The following is a 26834-nucleotide window of genomic DNA, read 5'->3' on the forward strand; positions in this document are numbered from 1 at the left end:
TAAAGTTTTTCATATGAAACACAATCTTGCTCTCCAGTCCACCACTTCCATAAAGACAAATCACAGCAGGACCAATCTACCTGCAAAATAAGCTTCAGTCCCATATACTTGGCCTGATTATCCACACAAAATGCAACAAGAATCACTGTTCTCATAGGCTCTCCTAAATTGGCTTTGCTAGAACCTCTCACAAGGCCATTTTAGTCAAAGCCCTGGGAAAACAACCAGTTCCTTCAACTGTGTCCCATTAGCAAAGAAAACATGTTATTATTAACTGTATGCAAACAAACACATTGCCATAAATTAAGAATATTCACAAATAGTTTATAAATTAGAGAAATATGCCTCAAATTCTATTTACAAAAGTATACTCGATATACTTAAAAGATACTTAAAGGCTATACATGATTCAAAAGAAAAAAGTTCTTCAGACTCTGAAAAACAAAAAGAATCAGCAATATTTCAACAAAAAAGGCCATAAAAGTTATTTCAGTCCTCCATTAGTTCAGTCCATGCAGTCAACTCCTGCTCTGCTTCATGGTGAGTTAGCCGTCTTTGTGAACACATCAGTCTTTCCATTAGTGCACTGGAAGTTTTCTCTCAAATCCAATGGCACAATCTCCAAAGTTATCAGAAACTTGCATTCAAGAGTCCTTTTCATGAACTCCCTCCAAAGAAACAAGCCCTGGACAGTAGCTGATTTTAAGTCACTTTTTGTGAAGAATCAACACAAAACAACAATTGTGGATGACAAAAGTCTTAGGACAGCCACAGTTAAAGACACTGGTGACAAGGAAATTTGGTTATTTCTGTGGGATACAACAATTTAATGTGAAAATCATAATTATTACTGACAACCTATTAAGACATATCAGAATTTTAAGAATCTAATATAATCTTGGAACACATTAACAACACTTCTATATGAACATAACCAAAGGGAGCTAAACAACATCTCAGATCTGGCAACGCTTCCTACAATTTTTTTTTTTTTTTGAGTTGGAGTCTCGTTCTGTCACCCAGGCTGGAGTGCAGGGGCGCAATTTCAGCTCACTGCAAGCTCCGCCTCCCGGGTTCATGCCATTCTCCTTCCTCAGTCTCCCTAGTAGCTGGGACTACAGGCACCCGCCACCACGCCTGGCTAATTTTTTTCATATTTTTAGTAGAGATGGGGTTACACCATGTTAGCCAGGATGGTCTCGATCTCCTGACCTCGTGATCTACCCACCTCGGCCTCCCAAAGTGTTGGGATTACAGGCGTGAGCCACCACACCCGGCCACATTTTTTTTTTTTTTTTTTTTTTTTGAGACAGGATCTTGTTCTGTTGCCCAGGCTGGAGTGCACTGGTGCGATCTTGGCTCACTACAATCTCTGCCCCCTGGGCTCAAGCGATTCTCCAACCTCAGCCTCCAGGGTAGCTGAGACTACAGGCATGCACCATCACACCCAGATAATTTTTGTATTTTTTGGGTAGAGATGGGGTTTTGCCATGTTGTCCAGGCTGGTCTCTTTACTCCTGGGCTCAAGCAATCTACCCATCTTGTCTTCCCAAAGTGCTGCAATTACAGGCAAGAGCCACCATGCCCAGCTTGAATAATTCTAACATAACTAATAAGCCTAATATGTCTCTCTTGGACTTCAGGGAAACTAATATCTGAAAAAGTTAGTTTAAGGTCAGATAATTTAGACGAGATCGGGTGCGTTCAGGGTGGTATGGCCATAGACAAGGTCAGATAATTTAGAACTTGATATTTTGCTTTTGGGAAGTCTGTCAAATATCAAAGGTTTAAGACACTTGATATCACAAAATAGGATCACAGGTTACTATAGAACAGTTATTCATTTGGCCAAAATTATAATATAAAAATATTTTCTCTTTGATAGGAGACTCGGTTTCCTAAACATTAAGACCTAATAAAGACAGCATGAGGCCAGCTAAATCTGTCTTTCTCCTTCCCTCTATTTTTTTCTTCTGTGGTTTTACTGAAAAGGTAAATAAAAATCTCTTATCTCTTACGTGAAAATTTTGTTCAAAAGAGAAAACCAAATTTTACCTTTGTGTGGTATATATTATTAATGCTAATTTCAATAAAACTTTATAAATAAATCTAATCAGTTGGACCATAAGGTGAGATTTCCATAAACTTTTTATAACCTTTTGTAATTTTATATTAAAGAGCAGATCAGTGCTCCAAGAAAACCCTGTTATTCTGACACACGGGCCTAGACACTGGCCTTCCATTAGGCCAGTGTGCTTTTGATATTAATGTTTAATTTATAGAAATACTCTGATTAATCTTACCCCCCAAAATTGGCCGTTACAATCACACACACCCACTTCTTCCTCAGTGGTACCTGGGCCTAGAGGGACTGAATGGTTTTGATTTGTGGCCATGTGTTTGGTGAACGTTACCTTCTCCTGGGTCTAAAGACAAGGCTTCCACTGGTGTCAGCGCTCAAGATTTATCAGGGATTGGCACCTTTTTCAGACCTAGGAGTCAAAGCCCTGTAACTTAACAGCACAACAGAATAGTTATGCTACAGGTCGGGTGCAGTGTCTCACACCTGTAATCCCAGCACTTTGGGAGGCCGAGGCAGGTGGATCACCTGAGGTCAGGAGTTTGAGACGAGCCTGGCCAACGTGGTGAAAGCCTGACTCTACTGAAAATACCAAATTAGCCGGGTGTGGTGGCGCACGCCAGTAATCCCAGCTATTTGGGAGGTTGAGGCAGGAGAGTCTCTTAGGACCCTGGAGGTGAAGGTTGCCGTGAGCTGAGATCACACCACTGCACTCCTGCCTAGGTGACCCAGTGAGACTCCATCTCAAAAAAAAAAAAAAAACTACAGAAAGTTCTGTCATTCTCTCTAACATGTCACAAAACACTGTGGTTTGCTGTCTAGGAGTTATTTTCTGCAGCACTTCACACCACTGTGTTAAAGTAGTTAGGTTACTCATGGCATGTGTCTATTGCTAGTAGTCTAGAGACAGAACTGTGACCAAAAGCAGCAAAAATGTGATAGGTCGTATGCCAAACTTATCAAAGTAAGATAACTTTTTCTCCATCATTAAAAAATGGTAAATGTAAATATTAGTCTTGGAAATTCATTATGAGGATAATCTTTCACTTCAACATTATACAGCAAAACAAGGACAGAGTAAGAACAAGCACACAAGCACACCCAGCTAATTTTTTTTGTGTTTTTAGCAGAAATGGATTTCACCATGTTGGCCAGGATGGTCTCGATCTCCTGACCTCGTGATCCACCCACCTCGGCCTCCCAAAGTGCTGGGATTACAGGCCTGAGCCACCATGCCCGGCCTCATCTTTGCCATTTTAATGTGTTTAATAGTTGAGTAGCATTAAGTACAATCACATGGTTGTGCAATCAATCTGCAGAGCTCTTTCATCTTGTAAAACCGAACTCTGTGCCTGTTAAACAACTCTCCTTTCATGCCTCCGCCAGCCCCTGGCATCCACCATTCTGCTTTCTATCTCCATGAGTTTGACTGCTCTGGGGACCTCTTGTAAGTGGAGTCATATGGCATCTGTCCTTTTGTGTCTGGCTTATTTCACTTAAGCATAATGTTAAGTAAAAGATTCATCGTAGGCCGGGCGCGGTGGGTCACACTTGTAATCCCAGCACTTTGGGAGGCCAAGGCAGGTGGATCCCCTGAGGTCAGGAGTTCAAGACCAGCCTGGCCAACATATAGTGAAAACCCGTCTCTACTAAAAAATACAAAAATCTCTTGGGTGTGGTGGCGCATTCCTGTAGTCCCAGCTCTTTGGGAAGCTGAGGCAGGAGGTGGAGGTTGTAGTGAGCTGAGATTGCACCACTGCACTCCAGCCTGGCATATGACATATGATAGGATTCCTTCCCCTGTGGGGCCGAATAAGATTCCACCATAGGTGTGAAACCATGTTTTGTTTATCCCTCCCTCTATTGGTGGACTTTGGATTGCTTCTTTGTTCTGTTGTTGACAACAATGCTATGAACATGACTGTGCAAATCTCTCTTTGCCATCCCGCCTCAGTTCTTTTGGAAATATGTACAGCAGTGGGGTTCCTGGATCATATGGTGGCTCTATTTTTAACTTTTTGAGTTACCACCGTACGTTTTCCACAGCAGCTGTGCCGTTTTCACATTCCCGTCAGCAGTGCACGAAGGTTCCAATTTCTTCAGTCTTTTTAAACAATAAATACATGCTCCTTTTGAGTACACTTCAAAAATGGAAGCATTAAAAAAAATTGAAATCACCCATACCCTGTCCTACCTTGAGAATTTTTAACATTTCCTTTTCTCTAATTTTAAGTAAAAATTTAACTTTGCTGAGTAGCAGCCAGTATTTTGAGTCCCAGTGTTAGGCTGACCTCTAGAGGTCGACCTGCACATTGCAGCCTTCTACGGGTGCCTCTAACCTGACGTTAACTGTTAAGTGTGGCAGTGCCACAGCCTGGTATGTGTGTGGCATTTGAAAATCCCGGTTGATTGGCACATCTTTTCTAGGTGTTTATGTATGTCTTCTACAAAGCTTGAGTCAGAAGTTCTTCCAAAAGAATTAAAAAAAAATTGGAGTTAACCTAACTGGGACAAAACGTTGCCAAAAGGCTGGGTTTGATTTGTGGCACGTGGATTTGTTGGCCCTGAGGAGAACACAGGGGTCTGTCTGCAGATGTCGGGAAGCTCCTCTGCAGCTTTCACTGGAGGTCCCTCGGGACCACACAGCAGGGTCCTGGAGTTTGCAGTCGGCTAATGGGTTAATGTGTGACCGTGTCTCTCCCTCATGCCCAGGTTCTCCGTCTTACCTGTGCGTGCTGCCCAGGGAGGAAGGGCCTGAGGCAGAACCACCACTGCACATTCCTCAGCCTGAGTCTGCTCTGCAAGAGGCCAATGGTGGTGGCTTTTCTTGCCACTGCTTGCTGTCTCCATGGGATGTTCTCATTCCGGGGTGGTCCCTGAAGGATCGAGGGACAAGAGACTGTTGTTCTCCTGTTATCTGTCTAATCTCACTCAGTACTTTTGGGAAAAAAGGTCAAAAGTTTGCTTTGGATTAGTGGAAAGGTTTGAAGACACACAGGTGGCCTCCTAAGGCTTGGAGCAGGTGCTTTGAGCACATCAGGTGCTGAGACATAGTTTCCTGAAGGACGCAACGGTTACTCACTATGCTCCCAGGCCTTGGCATCGAGAGACCCTGTGTGTGTTCGGTGGAAAGATGGTTGGGTGAGACTGGGATGGTGGCGCCAAGAGATTCATTTAGGTTTTGCTTCCTTAAAAAGTGACAAAGAGGATTGGCGTTGGTTAGTTCTGGAGGGTGGAGATATAAGGATGTTTATTATTCTTTCTACATTTAAAATTTCTTAAATAAATTATGAAAAGGAAATAGTCTTAGAAAAGCAACAGGCACAGTATGAAACATCTCACTTATTCCTCTGTAACACCGAAAACTTTCAATTAAACTGAAGCGAGTTTCTGTTTGGTAGCTACAAATCGCTTTTCTGCCATATGACTGTTTTTCTTCTGGTTGTATTTATGGGCAGTGTGGTTGTCTTTTACCAATGTTGACTCCTAGGCTTAGCCACTGCTGCAGGTCAAACTTATATAAATCGTACAGTTAAAAACTGAAAAATTCAAATGTGTTGTAATCTCCAAAGAAAGTCTGCGCTAGGCCCTTTCAGGCTCTAAAAGACGGTACTCTGATTTCTCTCTCCATGAGGGCTGATTGTGATACCAGGCGAGGGAGTAAGATACAGGACACCATCTGCGGCTGCATCTTTGTCGCAGAAACAGACATTGTTCAGGGGACACCTGAGCCTCTGACAGTCAGACAGTGGCTCTGGCAGCTCACGGCAGCTATAGGGGCGGCTGTGTCCTTTCCTAAGGTCCTGCCTTTTTATGGCCTGCAGTCATGGTGACTCCACTACTGGCTGTGTTTCTGTTGCTCCTTCCTGCCCTCAACCAGTCTGCCCACTGTGGACGTCTGCATTTCTTTCTCTTCTTCTTCTTCTTCTTCGTTTTTGAGACGGAGTCTAGCTCTGTCGCCCAGGTTGGAGTGCAGTGGCGTGATCTCAGCTCACTGAAACTTCCACCTCCCAGGTTCAAGTGATTCTCCTGCCTCAGCCTCCTAAGTAGCTGGGATTACAGGGGTGTGCAACCACACCTGGCTAATTTTTGTATTTTTAGTAGAATCAGGGTTTCACCGTGTTTGCCAGGCTGGTCTCAAACTCCTGAGCTCAGGTAATCTGCCTGCCTCGGCCTCCCAAAGTGCTGGGATTACAGGCGTGAGCCACCGCGCCTGGCCTGGGGTCTGCATTTCTGACCGCCCTGTCGCTACAGGGCTCAGGCTTCCTTTGGGCTGGTTACTGCAGCCACCACCAGCTGCCCATGGGCCTCTGCCATTGGCCCAGATTCCCACGTGGGGTCCAGTCCATGGAAGTCATGGTAGTAAACTCACATGGCAGAAAAGTAATGGAGAATTTCAGAGGCCTACCTCTGGAGCACCAGTTCCAAGGGGTGCTTGACAGCCACAGCGGGCGGCTGCTCGAAGGGTGTTTGCCAGTTAGTCTTGCTAATCTAGAGCTTCCATTGTAACAGCCAACCTGAGTCTGTGCAAGATGGGAGTCAAATTGGAGACCCCTGACAGAAGCTAGAGTTCTCTAAGGGCTACATCATCGGCAAAAAAAATAACTTGGATCCCCTAAGTGGAGGGTCACCAGTGGGGGCATTGACTCCGAGTGGAGGGGAGGAAGAGTTTCTTTGAGAATTTGTAACCATAGAGCGATCCTCAAAGTTTCAGAGCTCAAATTCATACTACCTGTGTCATCTGAAAAACCCCCAAGCCAAGAATTCAGGTTGGTTCCTTGGTTGGTAGCGCCCCCAAGTGCCTGGCAGGAGCAAATTGCGTATCATCCCCAGAACAACATACCTGCAAACACAGTTAGATGTCCAGATTTTTGGCGCAACTTTGGATGAGCCAGAACCTCATATGGCAAAACAGACGTTGCAGATGTAATTGAATTAAGAATGGCAAGATGGGGAGATTGTCCTGGAATAGCTGGCTTGGCCTGATGTAATCGCATGGGTCCTTAGAGGGATAAAGGGAGGAAGGAGACATGATGACAGAAACAGGTGGGGCAGGGGTGGCTGGCTGTGGAGGGGGAAAGGGTCATAGCCACGGATGCAGGCAGCCTCTAGAAGCTGGGGCAGGCCAGGAACACATTCTCCCTGAAACCTCCGGAAGGAGTGCGTTCCCTGCAGACACTTTGATGTTAGTCTACTTGGGATTTCTGACCTTCAGAACTGTAAGATAATATATTTGTATTGTTTAAGCCACTGTTTGTGATAATTTGTTACAGTCGCAATAAGATACTAATGCTACTGCTTTATTGAGATAAATTTACATGTCACACAGCTGACTCATTTGACGCGTCCAGTTCAGTGGTTTTGTAGTATGTTTACAGAGTTGTGTCACTCAACATTTTCAAAGATGGATCAAAACGTACTACACAGTGGATGACAAATGAGCTTTGGATCGCGTGGTGCTCTTTGTTCCTGAATAATGCCGCTTAAGAGGCACAGTCTGCGTTCAGGGAAGCGTGCTGAGTGCTGTTGACGCAGAATCGCAGGACCCTGTAGGACCCGTGAGCGTCTGCATTTCCATTTTACCTTAATAGAGGAACCTTTCCTCATGACCCTTTTTGTTATATTTCCCTCCATGATGTTTCAAATATGTATTTGCTGGCACTTACCTTGGACCAGTTATTTTTTGATTTTAGGTATCTACCTTAGAAATCTTAAATTTCTAATCTGTTGCTAAGACACCTCACAGTACCCTATGCAACTAATAAACTTCCAGATGAACTGGCCGAGACACATATTTTGTTTTGTATATTTTTCACTAACTAACTTATTTTTGTTTTTCACTTGTTTGTTTTTTGAGACAGGGTCTCACTCTGTCCCCACGTTGGAGTACCGTGGCACAATCATGGCTCACTACAGCCCCCACCTCCTGGGCTCAAGTGATTCTCCCACCTCAGCCTCCCGAGTGGCTGAGACTACAGGTGTGCACCATCATGCCCAGCTAGTTTTTGTATTTTTTGTAGAGATGAGGTTTCACCATGTTGCCCAGGGTGGTCTCAAACCCGTCCTCAAGTGACCCGCCTGCCTTGGCCTCCCAAAGTGCTGGAATTACAGGCGTGAGCCACTGTGGCTGGCCTCACTAACTTTATAAGCCTCTAATTCAAGGAATTTGTTCTATATGGAATTTTAAAAATGCGGGCTCACTGGGGATGGTGGTCCAGGATATTTGGTACTTAACACTGAGTTGTTTTGTGGGTGATAAGATCTGAGCAGGGATCAGTATGTTTGTCCTTATAATTCTCCAAAACAAGATAGCTGTTTTGTGGCCCTATTTTAAGATAGATAGATTTTTTTTTTAAGCTGATATATTATGAATCTTCCAAATTACTTATATGAGAAAAACTTCTCAAAGATTCTCTCCTTCCTTTAAAAAAAAACTTAGGGCCAGGTGCTGTGACTCATGCCTATAATCCCAGCACTTTGGGAGGCCAAGGCAGGAGGATCACTTGAGCCCAGGAGTTAGAGATCAGCCTGGGCAACATGGCAAAACCCCGTCTCTACCAAAAAATATAAAAAATGAGTCAGGCGCGGTGGTGTGCCTATGTAGTCCCCGCTACTTGGGAGGCTGAAGTGGGAGGATCACTTGATCCCGGGAGGTCAAGGCTATGGCGAGTCATGATTGTGCCACTGCACTCCAGCCTGGGTGATAGAGCAGGATCCTGTCTCAAAAACCAAACCAAACCAAACAAAAAATCTAAACAACAACAACAATGACAACAACAAAACAAAACCCAAAAGCAAAAATATATTAAGAATTGTAAGATGCTAACAGCAGAGCAGTAAACCCAGCACAGGCCCTTCTGAGCATGGTGGCCCGGGAGACCACACAGATCACACGCCACAAAGCCCACTCTGCTGTAAGGTACCTTCTTCCAATCCTTCCATCCCAGGGGACTGACCCAAGGGAGAGGATTAAGAACCACTGGTTTCCAGCATGCCCCCCACCCTGCCCCCTGCCATGAGGATTGTTTCATTTTAAAATAAGTAATTAAGATTTTAAATTGTGGTAAAGTGTATAGAATAAAATTTACCTTAATGTTTTGAGTGTATTACGCATATTTACATGATTGTGCTACCATCACCATCATTCATCTCCAGAATGTTTTCATCTTCTCAAATTGAAACTCTGTGCCCATTAAACCTTAACTCCCCATTCCTCAACCCCCAGCCCCTGGCAGCTACCAGCATTCTAGTTCTGTCTCTGTTATTAGTTTTTTGAGACAGAGTCTCACTCTGTTGCTCAGGCTGGAGTGCAGTGGTGCGACCATAGCTCACTGCAACCTCTGCCTCCCGGGTTCAAGCGATTCTTCTGCCTCAGCCTCCAGAGTAGCTGGGATTACAGGTGCACGGCACCACGCCCAGCTATTTTTTTGTATTTTTAGTAGAGACGGGGTTTCACCATGTTGGCCAGGCTGGTCTTGAACTGCTGACCTCAAATGATCCATCCACCTCGGCCTCCCAAAGTGCTGGGATTACAGGAGTGAGCCACCTGGCCTGGTCTGCCTCTATTATTTTGACTGCTCTAGATACCTCTTCTAGGTGGAATCACACAGTGTTTTTCCTTTGTGACTGGCTTATTTCACTCAGCATAATGTCCTCAAGGTTCATCCATTTTGTAGCATGTGACAGAATTTCCTTCCTCTTTACTGCTGAATAATATTCTGTTGTGTGTATGTGCCACATTTTGTTTATCTGCTCATCTATTGATGGATGCTTATGTTGCTTCTAGCTCTTGGCTATTGTGAATAATGCTGCTGTGCACATGGGTGTACAAAAACCTCTTACAGACCCTGCTTTGCATTATTTTCGGTTTAGACCCAGAAGTGGAGTTGCTGGATCACACTGTGATTCTGGTTTTGGGACCTGCCATATCTGTTTTCCGTAGCGGTTGCAGTATTTCACAGTCTCACCAGCAGTGCACAATGGTTCCAGTTTCTCCACATCCTTGCCAACAATTGCTAGTTTCTATTTTTGGTGGCCCCTAATGGGTGTGAAGTGGTATCTCGCTGTGATTCTGCTTTGCATTTCCCTGATGATTCCTGATGTTGAGATTTATTTGTTTTTAAATGCGGTATTGAATACTCACAGTGATCCTTCTCTCTGCCTTTCCAGAAAGGAGATGAAGTTGCTGGAGCAGGCAGGTGCTCTGAAAGGCTCCCTGAGTGCCGAAGAGCAACTGTCCCTCATCAGTGGCTGCCCCAATATCCAAGAAGCAGTAGAGGGCGCCATGCACATTCAGGTGAGTGAAGGGCACTGGGGCCTGAGACGACGTCTCCCAGCCTCTCCGGAGGATACAGGGCAGTGGCAGGTGTGGGCATTTTGCATCTTCAAGGGCAGGATTTTATTTTATGTGATAGGAAATGTGGTCCTCAAAACGCCCTCTATACTGGGTTCTCATCAGACTAGTGTGACAATGTTCTGTTTTAGGAGACCAGTGCCTTGTCCGCGAGGCCACTGGGGATTCTGGTGACAATGTTGTATTTTAGAGGCATTAACAGTTTTAGCAAAAATAGGTTTTCTGGGCTGCTAATACTATTTTGTCATCTTATCAAATGAGAGATTATATTATTATTCTCATATATAATTGAGCAAAAAAGCTTAAATCATTAAAAAGAAAACTTTTCAGTTGCATGTAGCCTTTCCAACAACTTTACTTTAAAAAAGAAATCCTCGTGAGGGTTGTTTGCACAGTGGGATGAGCCTGGGGAGGTGAGTGGTCCCTCCAGGTGGAGCTGGGAGCAGCCCCTGTGGCTTGGCCCTCTTTCCAGGCATCCCGCTCCTGGAGCTCCTGTGCCCACGCACAGGCCCCGCCCTGTTGAAGAATCCCGAGGCATACCCTTGTCTTTTCAAAGGCTGCACTTACTGCTAGAAGGTTTATGCAAATTTACCTAAAACTAAAAGAGTCCTTATTCCCAGTATCTTTCCTTGATATTTTGTGTTCTGAGATCTGCAATTTTACGTTGTTGATCTGCAATTTGGACGTTGCTGTGTGTGTTCTGATTTGATCATTCTAGCTGAAGATTTGGAAGCAAACCAAAGTCTAGCTCTGTTGCCCAGGCTGGAGTGTGGCTGGATCTCAGCTGCAAGCCCCGCCTCCCGGGTTCTTCTGGTCGGTTGGGAGTACGGGCGCCCGCCACCTGCTCTTTCAGTGTTTGGTCTCGGGTCAAATACAGAAGATGGAGGCGCCCGGCCTTTTTCTTTAGGTCGGAGTCTCGCTCTGACTCTAACATTTCTTTCACGCCATTCTCCTGCCTCAGCCTCCCGAGTAGCTGGGACTAAATTGTTTTTTAAATTTCTGTGTTAGCAATTTGCTAAAAATTCATTAAACCTCCCAAATGGGTGTGGCAACTTGAACACAAGGCGCCCGGCCCATTTCTTTATGTTAAATTTTTCAATTTGCTAAAAATTCATTAAACAAATGGGTGTGGCAACTTCTTATCTCTTTCTAATATATTATCCTCTATCTCCTGATACGGTGGAGTTTGTATGAAGTTGAAGGGCCTTTAAAGAGACACGAGGTCTCCTAATGAGTTCCCAGTGACACCCATTTCTGTTCTTACTCAGTTGCGGGTGCTGCAAGAGGAGTTGCTTCTGAAGAGTACAGACGCTCTCCAGGCCTGGTCTTGGCAGAGAAGTTTCTTTCACATGAATTTAGTTTTATTTTTTATATTTTTGAGACAGAGTCACTCAGTTGACTCAGGCTGGAGTGCAGTGGTGTGATCTCGGCTCATTGCAGCCTCCACCTCCTGGATTCAAGCGATTCTCGTGTCTCAGCCTGCGGAGTAGCTGGGGTTACGTGTGCACCACCACACCCAGTTATTTTTTGCATTTTTAGTAGAGAGAGGGTTTCACCATGTTAGCCAGGCTGGTCTCAAACTCCTGATCTTGGCCTCTCGAAGTGCTGGGATTACAGGCGTGAGCCACTGTGACCTGCAAGAGTTTAGGGGTTTTTTTGTTTTTGTTTTTTGTGGTTTTTTTTGAGATAGAGTCTCGCTCTGTCACCCAGGCTGGAGTTCAGTGGTGTGATCTTGGCTCACTGCAACCTCCGCCTCCTAAGTTCAAGCGATTCTTGAGCCTCAGCCTCCCAAGGCATGAGCCACTGCGCCTGGCCATGAGTTTAGTTTTTAAGGAAAGCATTTAGTTATATAATGTGATTGAAATACGAATAAGTGATCTATTATTATAATATTTCTACTTTCACATTTCACAGAATGCTTTTGTTCAAACTCTGGGCTGATATCTCCAACTTCAGCACGTTTGTCTTCATTACAGTCACTTTTTGAGTCTCTCTAGACAGAGTTCCCAGACCACGTTACCTTTGCCTCCTGGAGATGTTTGCTATGCAGGGCTTTTTGAACCCATCTAGAATGCTGGCACTGCACATTTTATTCCCAGCCTCAAAGACTAATTCTCAAACATTTAGGTGTTTTTTCCTCTTGTAACTTGTGATTCCATTGCACGGCAACTTGCTGTGGTGTTGTTTTTTCTTTTTTTTTTTTTTTTTTTTTTTTTTTGAGACGGAGTCTCGCTCTGCCGCCCAGGCTGGAGTGCAGTGGCCGGATCTCAGCTCACTGCAAGCTCCGCCTCCCGGGTTCACGCCATTCTCCTGCCTCAGCCTCCCGAGTAGTTGGGACTACAGGCGCCCGCCACCACGCCCGGCTAGTTTTTTGTATTTTTTAGTAGAGACGGGGTTTCACCGTGTTAGCCAGGATGGTCTCGATCTCCTGACCTCGTGATCCGCCCGTCTCGGCCTCCCAAAGTGCTGGGATTACAGGCTTGAGTTTTTTTTTTTTTGAGACGGAGTCTCACTCTGTAGCCCAGGCTGGAGTGCAGTGGCCGGATCTCAGCTCACTGCAACTCCGCCTCCCGGGTTCACGCCATTCTCCTGCCTCAGCCTCCCGAGTAGTTGGGACTACAGGCGCCCGCCACCTCGCCCGGCTAGTTTTTTGTATTTCTTAGTAGAAACGGGGTTTCACCGTGTTAGCCAGGATGGTCTCGATCTCCTGACCTCGTGATCCACCCGTCTCGGCCTCCCAAAGTGCTGGGATTACAGGCTTGAGCCACCGCGCCCGGCCAGTTTTTTCTTTTAAAGAATCTTTCTATAGCTAATTTATAAATTTCCTGGCAGTGACAATTGTAAAGTCATTCCCTAGGAATAATTCATCTATCCATGTTAAATTTCTTTGTCTCCCCATCCCATTTTTTTTGATAGTTTATCATATGATTTCTATAAACATCAAAAACTACCCTAATTGAATTAGTTCTGGTTAATGTGTCTCCCTCAAATAGTATATTGTTTTTTACAAAGTGGTGAACCCTCCGTAATATGAGAACATTATCATAGACCTGGACAATAAGGCAAGTTTTTCTGCTAAAGAGTAATCTGGGGGGAATATGTGAACTTAGAAGGCATGTGAAGTGCTTACATGGTACTTGGCACACAGAAAATGCTCAGGAAATGGTAATTATTTTATAATGTGGCCATTTATAACAATTTTGGTAATAAAGAATGGCATGGGGCAGCATATGATGTTCTGTACATGGTTGGCACTGGTGAAAACGGCCCTTTGACTATGGCCTATCTTTATTTTATAGATTAAATGAGTGTATTTACAAAGCATGACATGTTGCGCCACATCTATTACGTAGAACACAGAGCCAGGCCGCATGAGGAGAGGAAACTAGAGAAGGATGATGTAAACTAGTAGGTTTAATTCCTATGAGAGTTTATACGCTTCAGAAATGGTTGTACCTCCAGTACCAGAGCGAGGAGTGGGTAGGAATAGTTCTGACCGGGAGTCTTCGGGAAGGTTTAATGCAGGTAGGATTAGAGCTTGTCTGGACTTTTGACGAGTAGATTTTGGGAGTGGGGGTGGGAGGATTGTGTCTCAGGAAGAGATGAACGAGACGAGAGATCCCTTTGAGGGTGTTCTTAAGGCCACATGACAGACCCATTGGAAAGGTAGGAAAGGCTGGTCCAAGGTGGAAACCAAGTCAGCATGCTCTGAATACCAACCTGAAGAATTACTTAGGTGAATTGAGTCATATACAGTGCTTAGAGGAGTACATGAAGAGAAGCACCATTTAAGTGTTTCTTTAAAGAAATAAAGATGAAGGCTGGGCGCGGTGGCTCACGCCTGTAATCCCAGCACTCTGGGAGGCTGAGGTGGGCGGATTGCTCGAGCTCGGGAGGTCAAGACCAGCCTGGCCAACATGGTGAGACCTCATCTCTACTGAAAATACAAAAACTTAGCCGGGTGTGGTGGCATGTGCCTGTGGTTCCAGCTACTTGGGAGGCTTCTCAAAAAAAAAAAAAAAAAAAAATTGTGAGACCTGAGGAAAAAATAATTATAAAAAAAATGAACTAAAGGGTTTGGATTTCAATCTATGTCCTAATTAGAATCCTGCAAGGAAGGTATTTAGTAGGAGAATGAAATGAATCAGAAGGAAAGATGAGTAAGAAAAAAAAATCAACAGTTCATTTTTGCCAGTTGACTGATTTTCTTGGGCATGTTTACACATTTCTTTTCTTTCTTTTTTTTTTTTTTTTTGAGATGGAGTCTCGCTTTGTCACCCTGGCTGGAGTGCAGTGGTGTGATCTCGGCTCACTGCAAGCTTCACCTCCTGGGTTCAAGGGATTCTCATGCCTCAGCCTCCTGTGTAGCTGGGATTACAGGCGTGTGCCACCGCACACGGCTAATTTTTTGTGTACTTTTTTTTAGTAGAGATGGGGTTTCACCATGTTGGCCTGGCTGCTGTCTGACTCCTGACCTCTCACTAGAGTGAGCCACCTGCCTCCGCCTCCCCAAGTCCTGGGATTACAGGCATGAGCCATTGCGCCCAGCCTACACATTTCTTTATATGATGTAGAGCAAATTTAATCCTCTGAATTTTAAAACTAGTGCATAGGCTGGGTGTGGTGGTCCACGCCTGTAATCCCAGCACTTTGGGAGGCCATTGTGGGCAGATTACCTGAGCTCAGTAGTTCAAGACCAGCTTGGGCAACATGGCAAAACCTCATCTCTACTGAAAATACAAAAAATTAGCTAGGCGTGGTGGTGTATGCCTGTAATTCCAGCTACTCGAGAGGCTGAGGCATGAGAATCACTTGAACCCAGGATGTGAAGGTTGCAGTGAGCCGAGATAAAGCCACTGCACTCCAGCCTGGGCGACAGACTGAGATCTTGCCTCAAAAACAACAACAACAAAACTAGTGCATGTTAGTGTCTCAGGTTTACCAAACAAACAAGTAAATGAAACCCCCAAATGCTGCACCACATGTTTGTTAAAGTACATTAGTGTTTCTAACAAAATATAATGTTAAACTTGTATCTTACCTAATTAAACATCTCTGTATTGTAAAAAAAGTTTAGGACAATCTTGTTTAGCTTCATTATTCCAAAAATACTTAAGATTTTTGTGTATTTATGTTTCCACTTCTCCTGTTTATTTTCTCTTTCTCTAATGCATTTGAGATTATACTGTAAATAGAATTTTGTATCATGGTTTTTATTTAAAACTTTAGAACATTTCCTGCTGTATGATTTGCTCAGGGTTATATCAGATAGAAGACATACAATTTTTTATTTTTATTTTTTTGAGACAGAGTCAGTCTTGCTCTATTGCCCAGGCTGGAGTGCAGTGGCACTATCTTGGCTCGCTGTAACCTCTGCCTCCTAGGTTCAAGCGATTCTCGTGCCTCAGCATCCCAAGTAGTTGGGATTACAGGCATCTGTCACCACACCCAGCTGATTTTTGTATTTTTAGTAGAAACAGGGTTTCACCATGTTGGCCAGGCTGGTCTTGAACTCCTGACCTCAAATGAGACATATAATTTTTAGACCTAAAATATTGTGATAGTCACCATTTGATGGCAAACCTGAAAGAAGCTTCCATCTGAGAATTCCATTAAAGCTGAGCTTCCCAAAATCCGCAGCCTCCACCGGGCTGCAACCACTCAGCCGCGCCGTGACGCTGCCTCAACTCAGGGTCCACAGACTTCTTGCCAGTGGCACCCCCTTAGCAGCTCTCACAGCTCCTTTTTCTGATTTATACAAGGGAAGGTTCTCAGTGTAGAAAAATCCGTCTAGGCTACTTGGAGACAGTTTTCTTTTTTTTAAAGAATTAATTGCTGTATCTTAATTGTACATATTTGGGATTCGTGTGAGGTTGATTTGTGTGTTCAGTGTGTGTATGGTCAAATCCCGGTGTATTAGGATATCCAGAACCTCACATGTTTATCTTTTATTGTGTTAGGAACATTATACATCTTCTAGCTATTTTGAAATATATAAAATGATTAACTCTAATTTCCCTACTGTACCTATTGAATGCTAGAACTTACTCCTTCTAGCTAACTGTATTTTGTACTCATTAACCAGCTTCTCTTCATCCCTCCCTCCCTTCCTGGTAACTTGGCCGCGGGTGTCCACCATTCCACTCTCTACCTCCATGAGACCCACTGCTTTAGCTCCCCTACATGGGTGAGAACGTGGGATCTTCGTCTTTCTGTGCCTGGCTTATTTCGCTTAATATAATGATCTCCAGTGCCATCTATGTTGCTATAGCTTTCTTATAAAATATGTTGCTGTGGTTTTCTTATAAAAAGAAAATTATTACTTTAGGGAATTGTTCAAAAGCAGGAGGCAGAGCTTGAGCATGCGCGCGCGCGCGCACACACACACACACACACACACACACACACACACAGCTTGCCACAATGCTTCAACTAAAAATAATCCCCCTGTTGGATCTGCCCAGCCCCAGGGGGCAAAGCCCAGCAATGGGAGTACGTTTTCCCCGTGGATTGTCTTCTACCCAGCCCTAGAGGGTGGGGAGCCTGGGTCACTCTGCTGAAATGTGGGAGCATGCAAGAAAGAAACCTGAATTTCTAGAACTTAGTGCAATATTGAAATCAAATCTTGCCTGGCAAGAAAACCTACTGTGCTGGAAAAATAAGTGTACTCTGAAAAGCTGGTCTCAAGCCTTGACTTCTAAAGCACATTAAGGCTCATTAGCCACTATATAGAGACCTTATCTAATCTCTGGAACTTAAAACTGGAGATCACAGTAGCTGGTGGGAGCCATGGGAATGCTTTATAGAGTTATGAAGTTTAAATGGGGTTTCCTTACACAAAGTCAGAACAATAGCTGAAATTGAGAAGTTAAATTGATATTGTCTATGTAGGTGATCAGAATTTGCATCTCAACTATACCTTTAAAATGGAGAGCATGCTAGTCATTTTGAAAAGGACTTTCAGACACTGTCAGTAATTACAGGAAGTCGTGTTCTTTGGAAATTTGTTTTCTTAAAGGATAGAAGCTTGTTGGACTTTCGGTCTTGGTTCACTGAGACTCAGAATATTCCTTCTTTTGGTAGGGGTGGGTGTGGGGGTTCAGGCAGCACTGGGCACATGGGATGGCCAGCCCTGAGAATATTCAGGAATGTGCAGGGAAACTGGAGTTAACACTTTTTCTGTTGTATGTGGTTTTTCTTTTTCCTTTTGAGATGGAGTCTCACTGTCGCCCAGGCTGGAGTGCAGTGGCGTGATCTTGACTCACTGTAACCTCTGCCTCCCGGGTTAAAGTGATTCTCCTACCTCAGCCTCCCAAGTAGCTGGGATTATAGGCGCCCACCACCATGCCCGGCTAAGTGCTAAGTTTTGTATTTTTAGTAGAGACGGGGTTTCAGCATGTCGGCCAGGCTGGTCTTGAACTCCTGACCCCAGGTGATCTGCCCGCTTCAGACTCCCAAAGTGCTGGAATTACAGGAGTGAGCCACCACGCACGGCCATACGTATTTTTTTTTTCTTTAAAAATTGTAAAATCGGGTTTACTAAGATATAATTTACATACAAGAAAATTCACTCATTTCAGCGTTCAGTGCTATGTGTCTGATGTGCTATGTGACAGATGCATACAGTCACGTATGAAACCGGAGTCACCGTCGGGGTTCAGAGCACAGAGCTCCTCCTTCCCTTTGCCGCGAACTTCCTCCCACCCTTCCCCAGGCCTTGCCCACCACTGATCTGTTTTTTGTCCCAATAGTTTTGCCTTCTCCAGAATGTTATGTAAAATGGAATCATGCATGATGCAGCCTTTTGAGTTTGGTTTCTTTCGCAGAATAAAACGAACTTGACGTTGTCTGTGCGGTTGTGTTGATTGGTAATTTGTTGCTGAGTGGTATGACATTGCTAAGGTGCGTGGGACCCCGGATGGACTGGGGCAAGCCCACCTCACGCACTCCCGAGGTCACCTGGAAGCACGAGCCTTCGGTTTTCACTTGCGAAGTGTGGAAACATTCTGTCCTAATGTTCTACTAGTTTCCTGCCACAACCCTTACTTTTCCGATGGCTTGTTCTTGCTTTATTCGAATAGTGTGCTTACAGAATGGGCCTGAGGTCTTATTTCTGGGAAGCTGTATTTTTATTTATTTGCTTGGCTTTTTTTTTATAGTATGTGTAGCTTCAAAGATATAATATGAGCAAGTAATGAAAAATGTTATACATTCAAGAGACAGGCAAGTTTTTCTCTTAATCTGTAATTATGTATTTAGGTTCTTCTGTGACCAAATAGGACTTGAGAAAATGCTAAGTCAAAACATAATAAGGACAGTGAAATAAAGTTTTAGAAGAGGAGGGCATCCTCATTGCGTTCGTCTGTCTGCAGGTGAGGACTAAACATGGCCAGCGTTGTGGGTCCCCGCAGCGTCCACGAACGGCAGGTTATTGGCACGGTCTGCGCCGGCAGGCCCTGCGGTGATGGACGAGGCTGTGACCTGCCTGTGTCTCAGACATTGTGGGACCTGCAGGAGCATTAGGAAAGCACTCACCATGATTTGTTCTCTTCGGCCTCTACCTTGTGGGGTGGAGTATGAAGTTACGTGTGCTGGAGCAGAATGTTAGAAGGCGACAGGCTTCGATCTTTGTCAGGAAGCCTGGCTCAAGGTCAGCGTTAGCCTGAATTTCTACTTTACCTTTGAGTTTGGGCATTTTGGCTTTTCCCTTCACAGCCACCTGCCAATGGAAGATGGTAGTTTTTTCTTTTGAGACGGAGTTTTGTTCTTGTCACCCAGGCTGGATTGTTGGCTCACTGATCTCGGCTCACTGCAACCTTTGCCTCCTGGGTTCAAGTGATTCTCCTGCCTCAGCCTCCCAGGTAGCTGGGATTACAGGTGCCCACTGCTACGTCCGGATAATTTTTGTATTTTTAGTAGAGACGGGGTTTCACCATGTTGGCCAAGCTGGTCTCAAACTCACCTCAGGTGATCTGCCTGCCTTGGCCTCCCAAAGTGCTGGGATTACAGACATGAGCCACCGTGCCTGGCCGTGCATTTTTTCAAAGAAGTAAATGTTTCTGCTTCGTAATGTCTCTAAGTCTGGAAGGCTGGGATCTAGCTGTGTTGTGATTTTGACTTCGGTGTTAGGGAGTGGATGGGGAGGTCACCTGGTGTGTTCTTCCAGCAGTGCAGGAAAATGCAGTTCTTGTTAACAGCTTGGTCCGTGACTTCCTGATGAACTGTGCGACATGGGAGAGCGCAGGGGCAGCCCCAGCATCCCTGTCTCGACGTTGACGTACTCGATGCTCTGTCCCCAGGGCGCGGCCAGCCACAGTTTTCCTTCCAGGATTCTTTAGGACAGAAACCCTCCCTTTAAAAAATATTAATTATACATATTAATAAAGTTTGCATGCTACAAAGAGGAAGATATGCCTAATTCAATTCCACTAATACCCATTTTTTACATTTTAATGTATTTACCTCCAGCTTTTTTTCTCATGTAATATTTATAATTGTAATGATAGTGTGTCTTTATAGATACAGTTCATATTCTACTTATATTAATCAACATTTCATACTTTCTAGTGGCTGTGTAAGAGTCTGTCAAGTGGATGTATCAACTAAGTCAAATATCACATAGAAAATAATGATCTTATTGCTACTTCCAGTACGGTGCGATTGTAAGTTAAACTTGGTTGATCATCCCTCTGTCTCATTCTTCCAAGCTTTTTGTGACTTTCTTCAGGGCAAGGTCGTTAATAGGGAATTACTAGATATAAGCCCCTTTCCGGCTCTTGGTACCGTTTTGCTGAGTGGCATCAGTACACCTTCAGGAGCCATGTGTTAGCACAGTAGGATTTTAAGCTTGCCAATGTCGGGTCTATTGATCTTTAAAATGATTATTAAAGTGTTACAGGAAAACATTGTCTCAGTTTGCAACAATCAATGTGGCAGCATCCCAACATCCACATTCTTAATTTGGTTCCTAAAATAGTTTTAACCCTCACTTTCCTCTAAACTTAAAACGTAGAATCTCAAATCCCTATTTAAAAGAAAGATGGCCGGGCGCAGTGGCTCACGCCTGTAATCCTTTACAGGTGTAAAGGGAGGCCTTACAGATTTTGGGAGGCTGAGGCGGGGGGATCATCAGGTCAGGAGGTGGAGACCATCCTGGCCAACATGGTGAAACCCCGTCTCTACTAAAATATGAAAAAAAACAAAAACAAAAAACAAAAAACAAAACTAGCCGGCCTTGGTGTAGCGCATGCCTGTAGTCCCAGCTACTCGGGAGGCTGAGGCAGGGGAAGCACTTGAACCTGGGAGGCGGAGGTTGCAGTGAGCCAAGATCGCACCACTGTACTCCAGCCTGGCGATAGAGCGAGATGAGGGCTGTGATCCCAGAACATTGGGAGGCCACAGCAGGTGGATTGCTTGAGCTCAGGAGTTCGAGACCAGCCTGAGCAACATGGTGAAACCCCACCTCTTCCAAAAATACAGAAAAGTAGCATGGCATTGTGGTGCACGCCTGTGGTCCCAGCTGCTCGGGAGGCTGAGGTGGGAGGATCACTTGAGCCCGGGAGGTGGAGGTTGCAGTAAGCTGAGATCGCACCACTGGACTCCAGCCTGGGTGATAGAGCGAGACCCTGTCTCAACAACGAACAAACAAAAACGAACTGAAGTAAAAGAAAGACTGTCCGGAGCTCTTTTGGAAGGATGACGTGATGTTATAGTCCAGGGGGAAGCTGACTCCATGCTGATGATATGGTCGGTCTAGATGGAAACAAATCATCTCTTCTGCTTTAAAAGTTGCAGGTTGTTAAATTAATGCCCAGAGTCAAAATAAGCACATATCTAATAGAAACAATTTTATTTTATAAAGTGTGTTAAGTGGAAAATATAGATATAAGCTAAGAAAATACTTTTTGATCTTATCACTGGGTTAAAAACATGATAAGCCCGTTCGAAAGTGATCACGGTGTACATATTTAATGCTTGGAAACTAGTAAACACTTCAGCAACTACAATATTTGCTTCTCGTTATTTTTTCTAGAGTATTTTACTTTCTGCTGTTAGCAGTGGGAGATGGTTATTTACGAAGACTGTTGGATACTGTGGACTATACAGGATATACCATGGAGCCTGCCCATATATATTTTTATATTTGTAACTACATAATATATATTATATAATACTGTAATATATGATATACTGTAATATATTATACTATAATACATATGATAGTATATACAGTATAGTATATATTATCATTATATACTATAGTACATATAGTATAATCTATATCTATAATCTATAATAGAATATATAATGAAATATCATATATTATCTATGATACAATTATATATTATCTAGCCTACAAAATAATATAATATAAAAATAATTTTGTAACTTTTAAAATGTTTTTTAATATATTTTAAAATATATTTTTATGTATTAATTTTAAACATTATTAAATGATAATATGTGATATTGAACACACCGTGGAGCCTGCCTGTGTATAGACCTACTGTGTGTCAATCCCTTACTATGGGCCAGGTCCTGTGCCACCCACTTTATGCAAAATGACCCACTTCAGTCCTCAGGACGCCCATGTAAAGTGGGCGCTAATATTTATTCCGTGCCATGCCTGCTGTCCACCCCCAGTCATTGTTGCCTGCACACCTCAGGAATATTTTTGATTGTTTTACCTACTGCTGTTTCTCCAACACCTAAAACAGTGCCTGGTTTATATAAATATAATATATACATATAAATTAATTACTTAAGATTTTTAGAGTCGAGGTCTCGCTCTGCTGCCCAGGTTGGAATGTAGCTGTGTGATCAAAGCTCACTGACGTCTTGAACTCCTGGGCTCGAGCGGTCCTCCCACCTCAGTCTCCAAGTAGCTGGGACTACAGGCGCCGCCACCACACACAGGTAATTTTTTTTTTTTTTGAGACGGAGTCTCGCTCTGTGGCCCAGGCTGGAGTGGAGTGGCGCGATCTCAGCTCACTGCAAGCTCCACCTCCCGGGTTCCCGCCGTTCTCCTGCCTCAGCCTCCCGAGTAGCTGGGGGCTAATGTTTTTTGTATTTTCAGTAGAGACGGGGTTTCACCGGGTCAGCCAGGATGGTCTCGATCTCCTGACCTCGTGATCCGCCCGTCTCGGCCTCCCAAAGTGCTGGGATTACAGGCTTGAGCCACCGCGCCCGGCTGAGGCTGCGTTTTTAAGAGGTATGAGGCATAGGTGGGAATCTGTCTGGGAGCTTCATGTTAATGAAAAGGAAGGGGCACCTGCAGAACTCGGTGCGGGCCCTGCTGCGTGTTCTTCCTCCGGCCTGGGCTCCCCGCTGCTCGCCCAGCGGCATCAGCATGCTGGGACATATCTGCTGACGTGGAGCTGCCTCGCTGTGTTTATTTTCATTTGAAAGTCAATATTCAAAGACTTGTTGCCCAGTAAATCTGTTTGAACTGCTGGGGGAAATCAAAAGGTTTCTGTCAAGTTGGGGCGGCCTTTCACCTCGTAGGAGTCAGGTCGAGCTGTATCCGTCCCTGCTGCCCAGCGGAGACCTTCCTGCCTTTCTTTTTTCTTTCTGTCTTTCTTTCTTTTTTTTTTTTTTTTTTTTATGAGACGGAGTCTTGCTCTGTCACCCAGGCTGGAGTGCAGTGGCGCGATCTTGGCTCACTGCAGCCTCTGCCTCCCGGGTTCCGGTGATTCTCCTGCCTCAGCCTCCTGGTAGCTGGGATTATAGGCGCCGCCACCACGCCCGGCTAATTACCTTCCTGCTTTTCAGAGGCCCTGGTGTTCAGCAAGTATCACATTGCACGTTTGTGTGTGGGAAGACACCTGGGACACTGGAGTAGCTATTTCTGTTGTTTTGGCAGAGGAGGCAGCGACTGCGGTTTTCTCTGAGGGACGATGAGTGAGTGAGATGGGGACACGGACCTGCCGCGTGCCCAGGACCTGCCCCGGACTTGCCGTGTGCGCGGGGCAGGTGACGCAGGCCAGGATGAGGCTGCGGCCTTCCTGGAGCAAGTCCACTTTCCACTGACTGAGCACACTTACACGGCCTTCCTTTAACAGGCTCTCTGCCTGCGATTTGTGGATATGTCACTGGGACTCGTCCTGCAGCCTTTTGCATCTTGCTTTTGCTCGTGTTTGAAGGCACTTGCTATCTTGCCACCCTAGTTGGTAGGTGGTAGGTGGGAATCTTCCCCTGAAAGGGTCCCTGGTTCCTCTGAGCCTGGCCAGAGCCAGCCTCCCAGCATCAGGTGATTTCCCTGTTCCCAAGGCCTCCTGAGGCTGATGTGGCTCTTTTTTAGTCTTGGCCTATGACCCGCAGCTAATGGTAATTACTGTGCGTCCATCCCTTATGGACCAGGTCCTGTGCCACGCTCTTAATGCAAAATGACCCACTTCAGTCCTCACGACACCCCCGTAAGGTGGCTGCTGGTATTTACTCCGTGCCATGCCCACTCTCCACCCCCAATCATTTTTGCCTGCACACCTCAGGAATATTTTTGATTGCTTTCTCTACTGCTGTTTTTCCAGCCCTTAAAACAGTGCCTGGCACGTGGCAGGAACTTAATAAACATTTGTTGATGACTGAATGGATTATCTGTTTACAAATGACAGGATGAAGGTCTCACCCCAGAGCCCACAGGGGGAGTCAGCCTTTGGGCCAGGTGGCTTGGACTCCAGCTGGAGCCTGAGTGCCGGCCACCCCTGCCAGGGAGGGAGAGACTGGGGTGTGGTGGGGTCTGGGAATGTGGCGAGGCCCTCTTCCCAGTGCTCCTGAGGCGGCGGATGGCTCCCCTCTCCCTGTCCAGTTGTCTACCTTCCCCGTCCCTGTAGCCCGGTGCTGGCCGTCCTGTCTGTGAGGCTCGCCGCTCTGGGCAATGGACATCGCGAGTGGACTTGGCTGCCCTGTGTTCCGGGTGTTGGAGGGTGAAGGAGGCTACACACGGGTCCAGATGCTGGGCTGTTAGAAGCTAGAGTGGATAGACCAAGAGTTTGGGGCTAGCTTGACCCTGACGCAGGGGACCCTGGTCCCTGAGACTTTGGGAGCTGAATCACAAGATCCAGATTTGAGGGGGTCAGGATTGTTAAGGCCAAATGGTCTCCCTCCCTTTACTGACAGGAAAGGAGGCTGGGGCAAGTCCAGGCCGGAGAGGGTTTCTCCAGCAAACCTTTCTGGGCTGGTCGTTGGCTGAGGGCCCTGGGACGGGAGAGGAAGACCGTGTGTGTCTTGGACACAGCTGAGCCACGAGCACTCCCAGCGTGAGCGGCCTGGGAGTCCCCGTGGCCTCTGCGGGGCCAGGAGCATTTTCTTTCTTTCCGAGGTATCCTCTCATGTTTTCCTCAAGCTGTCCCTTGAAATACTTGAAATACTGTGGAAAATCATTACTAATTGCGATCACTTACATAAACAGGACTTCCATGCAATAATTATGCATCTTGTCAAATAGGGGCTGGCTGGCTCTCGTGAAGCCTTTTGAGGGCGACCCAGGATTTTTCATGTGTTTGTTGCTTTACAGGTTTGTTGCTTGTGGAATATGGCCCTGTCCTCCCAGCTCAGATATTAGGGGAAGTCTACATGCCATCCCTGTGCAGCAAGGGCTGGGGACGGGACAGGGCAGGTGGGCGTGAGTGCTGCCTGCTGCCAGCGCTGGTCCTGGACCCGAGGTTTGCTCCGAGATACCTAGTGAGCACTTTAAAGGCCACTCTGATGGCCGAAAGTGGAGGAAATTATGAAAAATATATTGTCACTATCTTAGGATTCTAACTCTTGTATGCTTTTAAATGGAGCATTTCCAGGAGCCATGGTTGAGCTCTAGCTGCTGCTCTCTGTGGAATTCAGGCCGTGCCCATGCCTTTCTCATTGCGCCCAGATATTTTTATTCAATGTCTGTCCCCTTCCCAGCCCAGAGGTAGGGAATCCCCTTCAGAGAAGAAGAAATGGAAACCAGTGCCTGTCATCCATAGCCATGTGGGTGACCCCCAACTAAACTACCCTGTTGCTTATACCCGATTCACTTGCTATGGTTTTGGTGCTTTCCTGAGATGTTAGAGTCCGTGAGAGCCGTTGTTTTATTGTATAAATCATGATGAAATGAGAAATGGGAAATGAGTTATCTTGAGTCTTAAATGAAGTATTTTTGCTTTTCCTGTTTTCTTTTGCTCTGGGTGAGATGTGATGTCAACTGTTACACCTGTGTTGCACGCACCCAGTCCCACCTTCACCAAGGGGCTCCTTCTACATTGTTTGCACTTTCATGAAGCACACCATGTTATTTGTGATGGCCAGGACGGTGGGCTCTGTGAAGCCCCAGGCAGACACCTTGGCATCCAAGTGTGCCCTCTACTTTGGGGTGGGCTTTGACCCCATCCTGTGACGCTAGCCCACCCACTCTGCCAGGTCCCCTGAGATCACAAGGCTGCCTCTAGCTTTTCTAGCTGAAGGCCAGTTCAGAGGTCTCAGACTGGTACCAGGAGCCGAGTCTGGCCATGTGCAGCTTTAAAAATACTTGTTCATTTGTTTGTTTGAATGACTCACTGATGTTTAAAAGTCTGGAAATTTCCACATAAAATATAGCTGTCTCACAGCTCCTTAAAGTCCGACGCTCCTGCCACAGTGAGCAGTTGTGGGCGCCGCACCGTGGGACTGCGGTCTCCCTGCCACTCTTGCTGGCGCCTGTTCGTGGCTGTACATCACTGTGTTTACGCTGTTTTTCTTCAAGTGGAGAGAAAGTGAAATATTTCTTCAATTTGTATTTCAATCAAAAGTGGGAAAACAAGAATTAGATCGAAGACTGTGATTTTACATCACCTTCTTTAACGGACTCACTGCCTCTCCGAGCAGTGCGGGCACTCGAGTTTAGTCCTCTGGCCACTCCACCTCCGTTTCACCAATGAGACTGGATCTTGGCTCCCCAAATCCTGACATCACGATGGCAAGAAGAGGCCCAAAAGTGAGTCCAAAAAGCGATTGCACCTCCCAGACACTGAGAGCACAACAGGCTTCACTCCTTGAGCTTCTCTCCTCTGCCCTCCCCTCCCTGGCCCCAGCCAGAGTCCTGCGATTTCCTGGGGAGCCTCCCTTCTCCCCAGCGTACCAGCATCCGTGTGTTGTTCCGGCTGTCCGGGACCTGGGAGATGCCGAAGCTGTTCAGCAGAGCGAATCCCCAGGTGGGAACCTCAGCTTCTTCCAGCGACAGATCTGCCCCAGTGAGCCAGTCCCAGGCCTCGGAGGGCCACGCGCTGTCCCTAAGCGTCAGAATCCCCTCTCTTTAGAGGTAAAGGCAGTGGTTGGGAGGAACCTTCGACTCTAGCTAGCCTTGCCCGTACATTAGGAGGGCACGGCCAGCACCTTTACAGGAAGTTTAGAAAGCAGAAGTTTTCTCATCTATAAAGTGGAGATAAT

The 26834-nt window shown here is 45.6% G+C and overlaps 1 protein-coding gene across 4 annotated transcripts in view; it reads left to right on the forward strand.

Annotated features, from left to right (window-relative positions):
* Positions 1 to 26834, forward strand: part of CRYL1 (crystallin lambda 1) — a 140834-nt gene that overhangs the window by 52711 nt on the left and 61289 nt on the right. For all 4 annotated transcript variants that reach the window (XM_050766748.1, XM_050766747.1, XM_050766750.1 and 1 more), the window contains one exon: positions 10250 to 10376. In XM_050766748.1, the coding sequence (XP_050622705.1) occupies positions 10250 to 10376 (127 nt within the window). The remainder of the gene's footprint in view (positions 1 to 10249; positions 10377 to 26834) is intronic.

This window comes from Macaca thibetana, chromosome 17 (genome assembly GCF_024542745.1).
Source record: "Macaca thibetana thibetana isolate TM-01 chromosome 17, ASM2454274v1, whole genome shotgun sequence".
NCBI classification, from domain to species: domain Eukaryota; kingdom Metazoa; phylum Chordata; class Mammalia; order Primates; family Cercopithecidae; genus Macaca; species Macaca thibetana.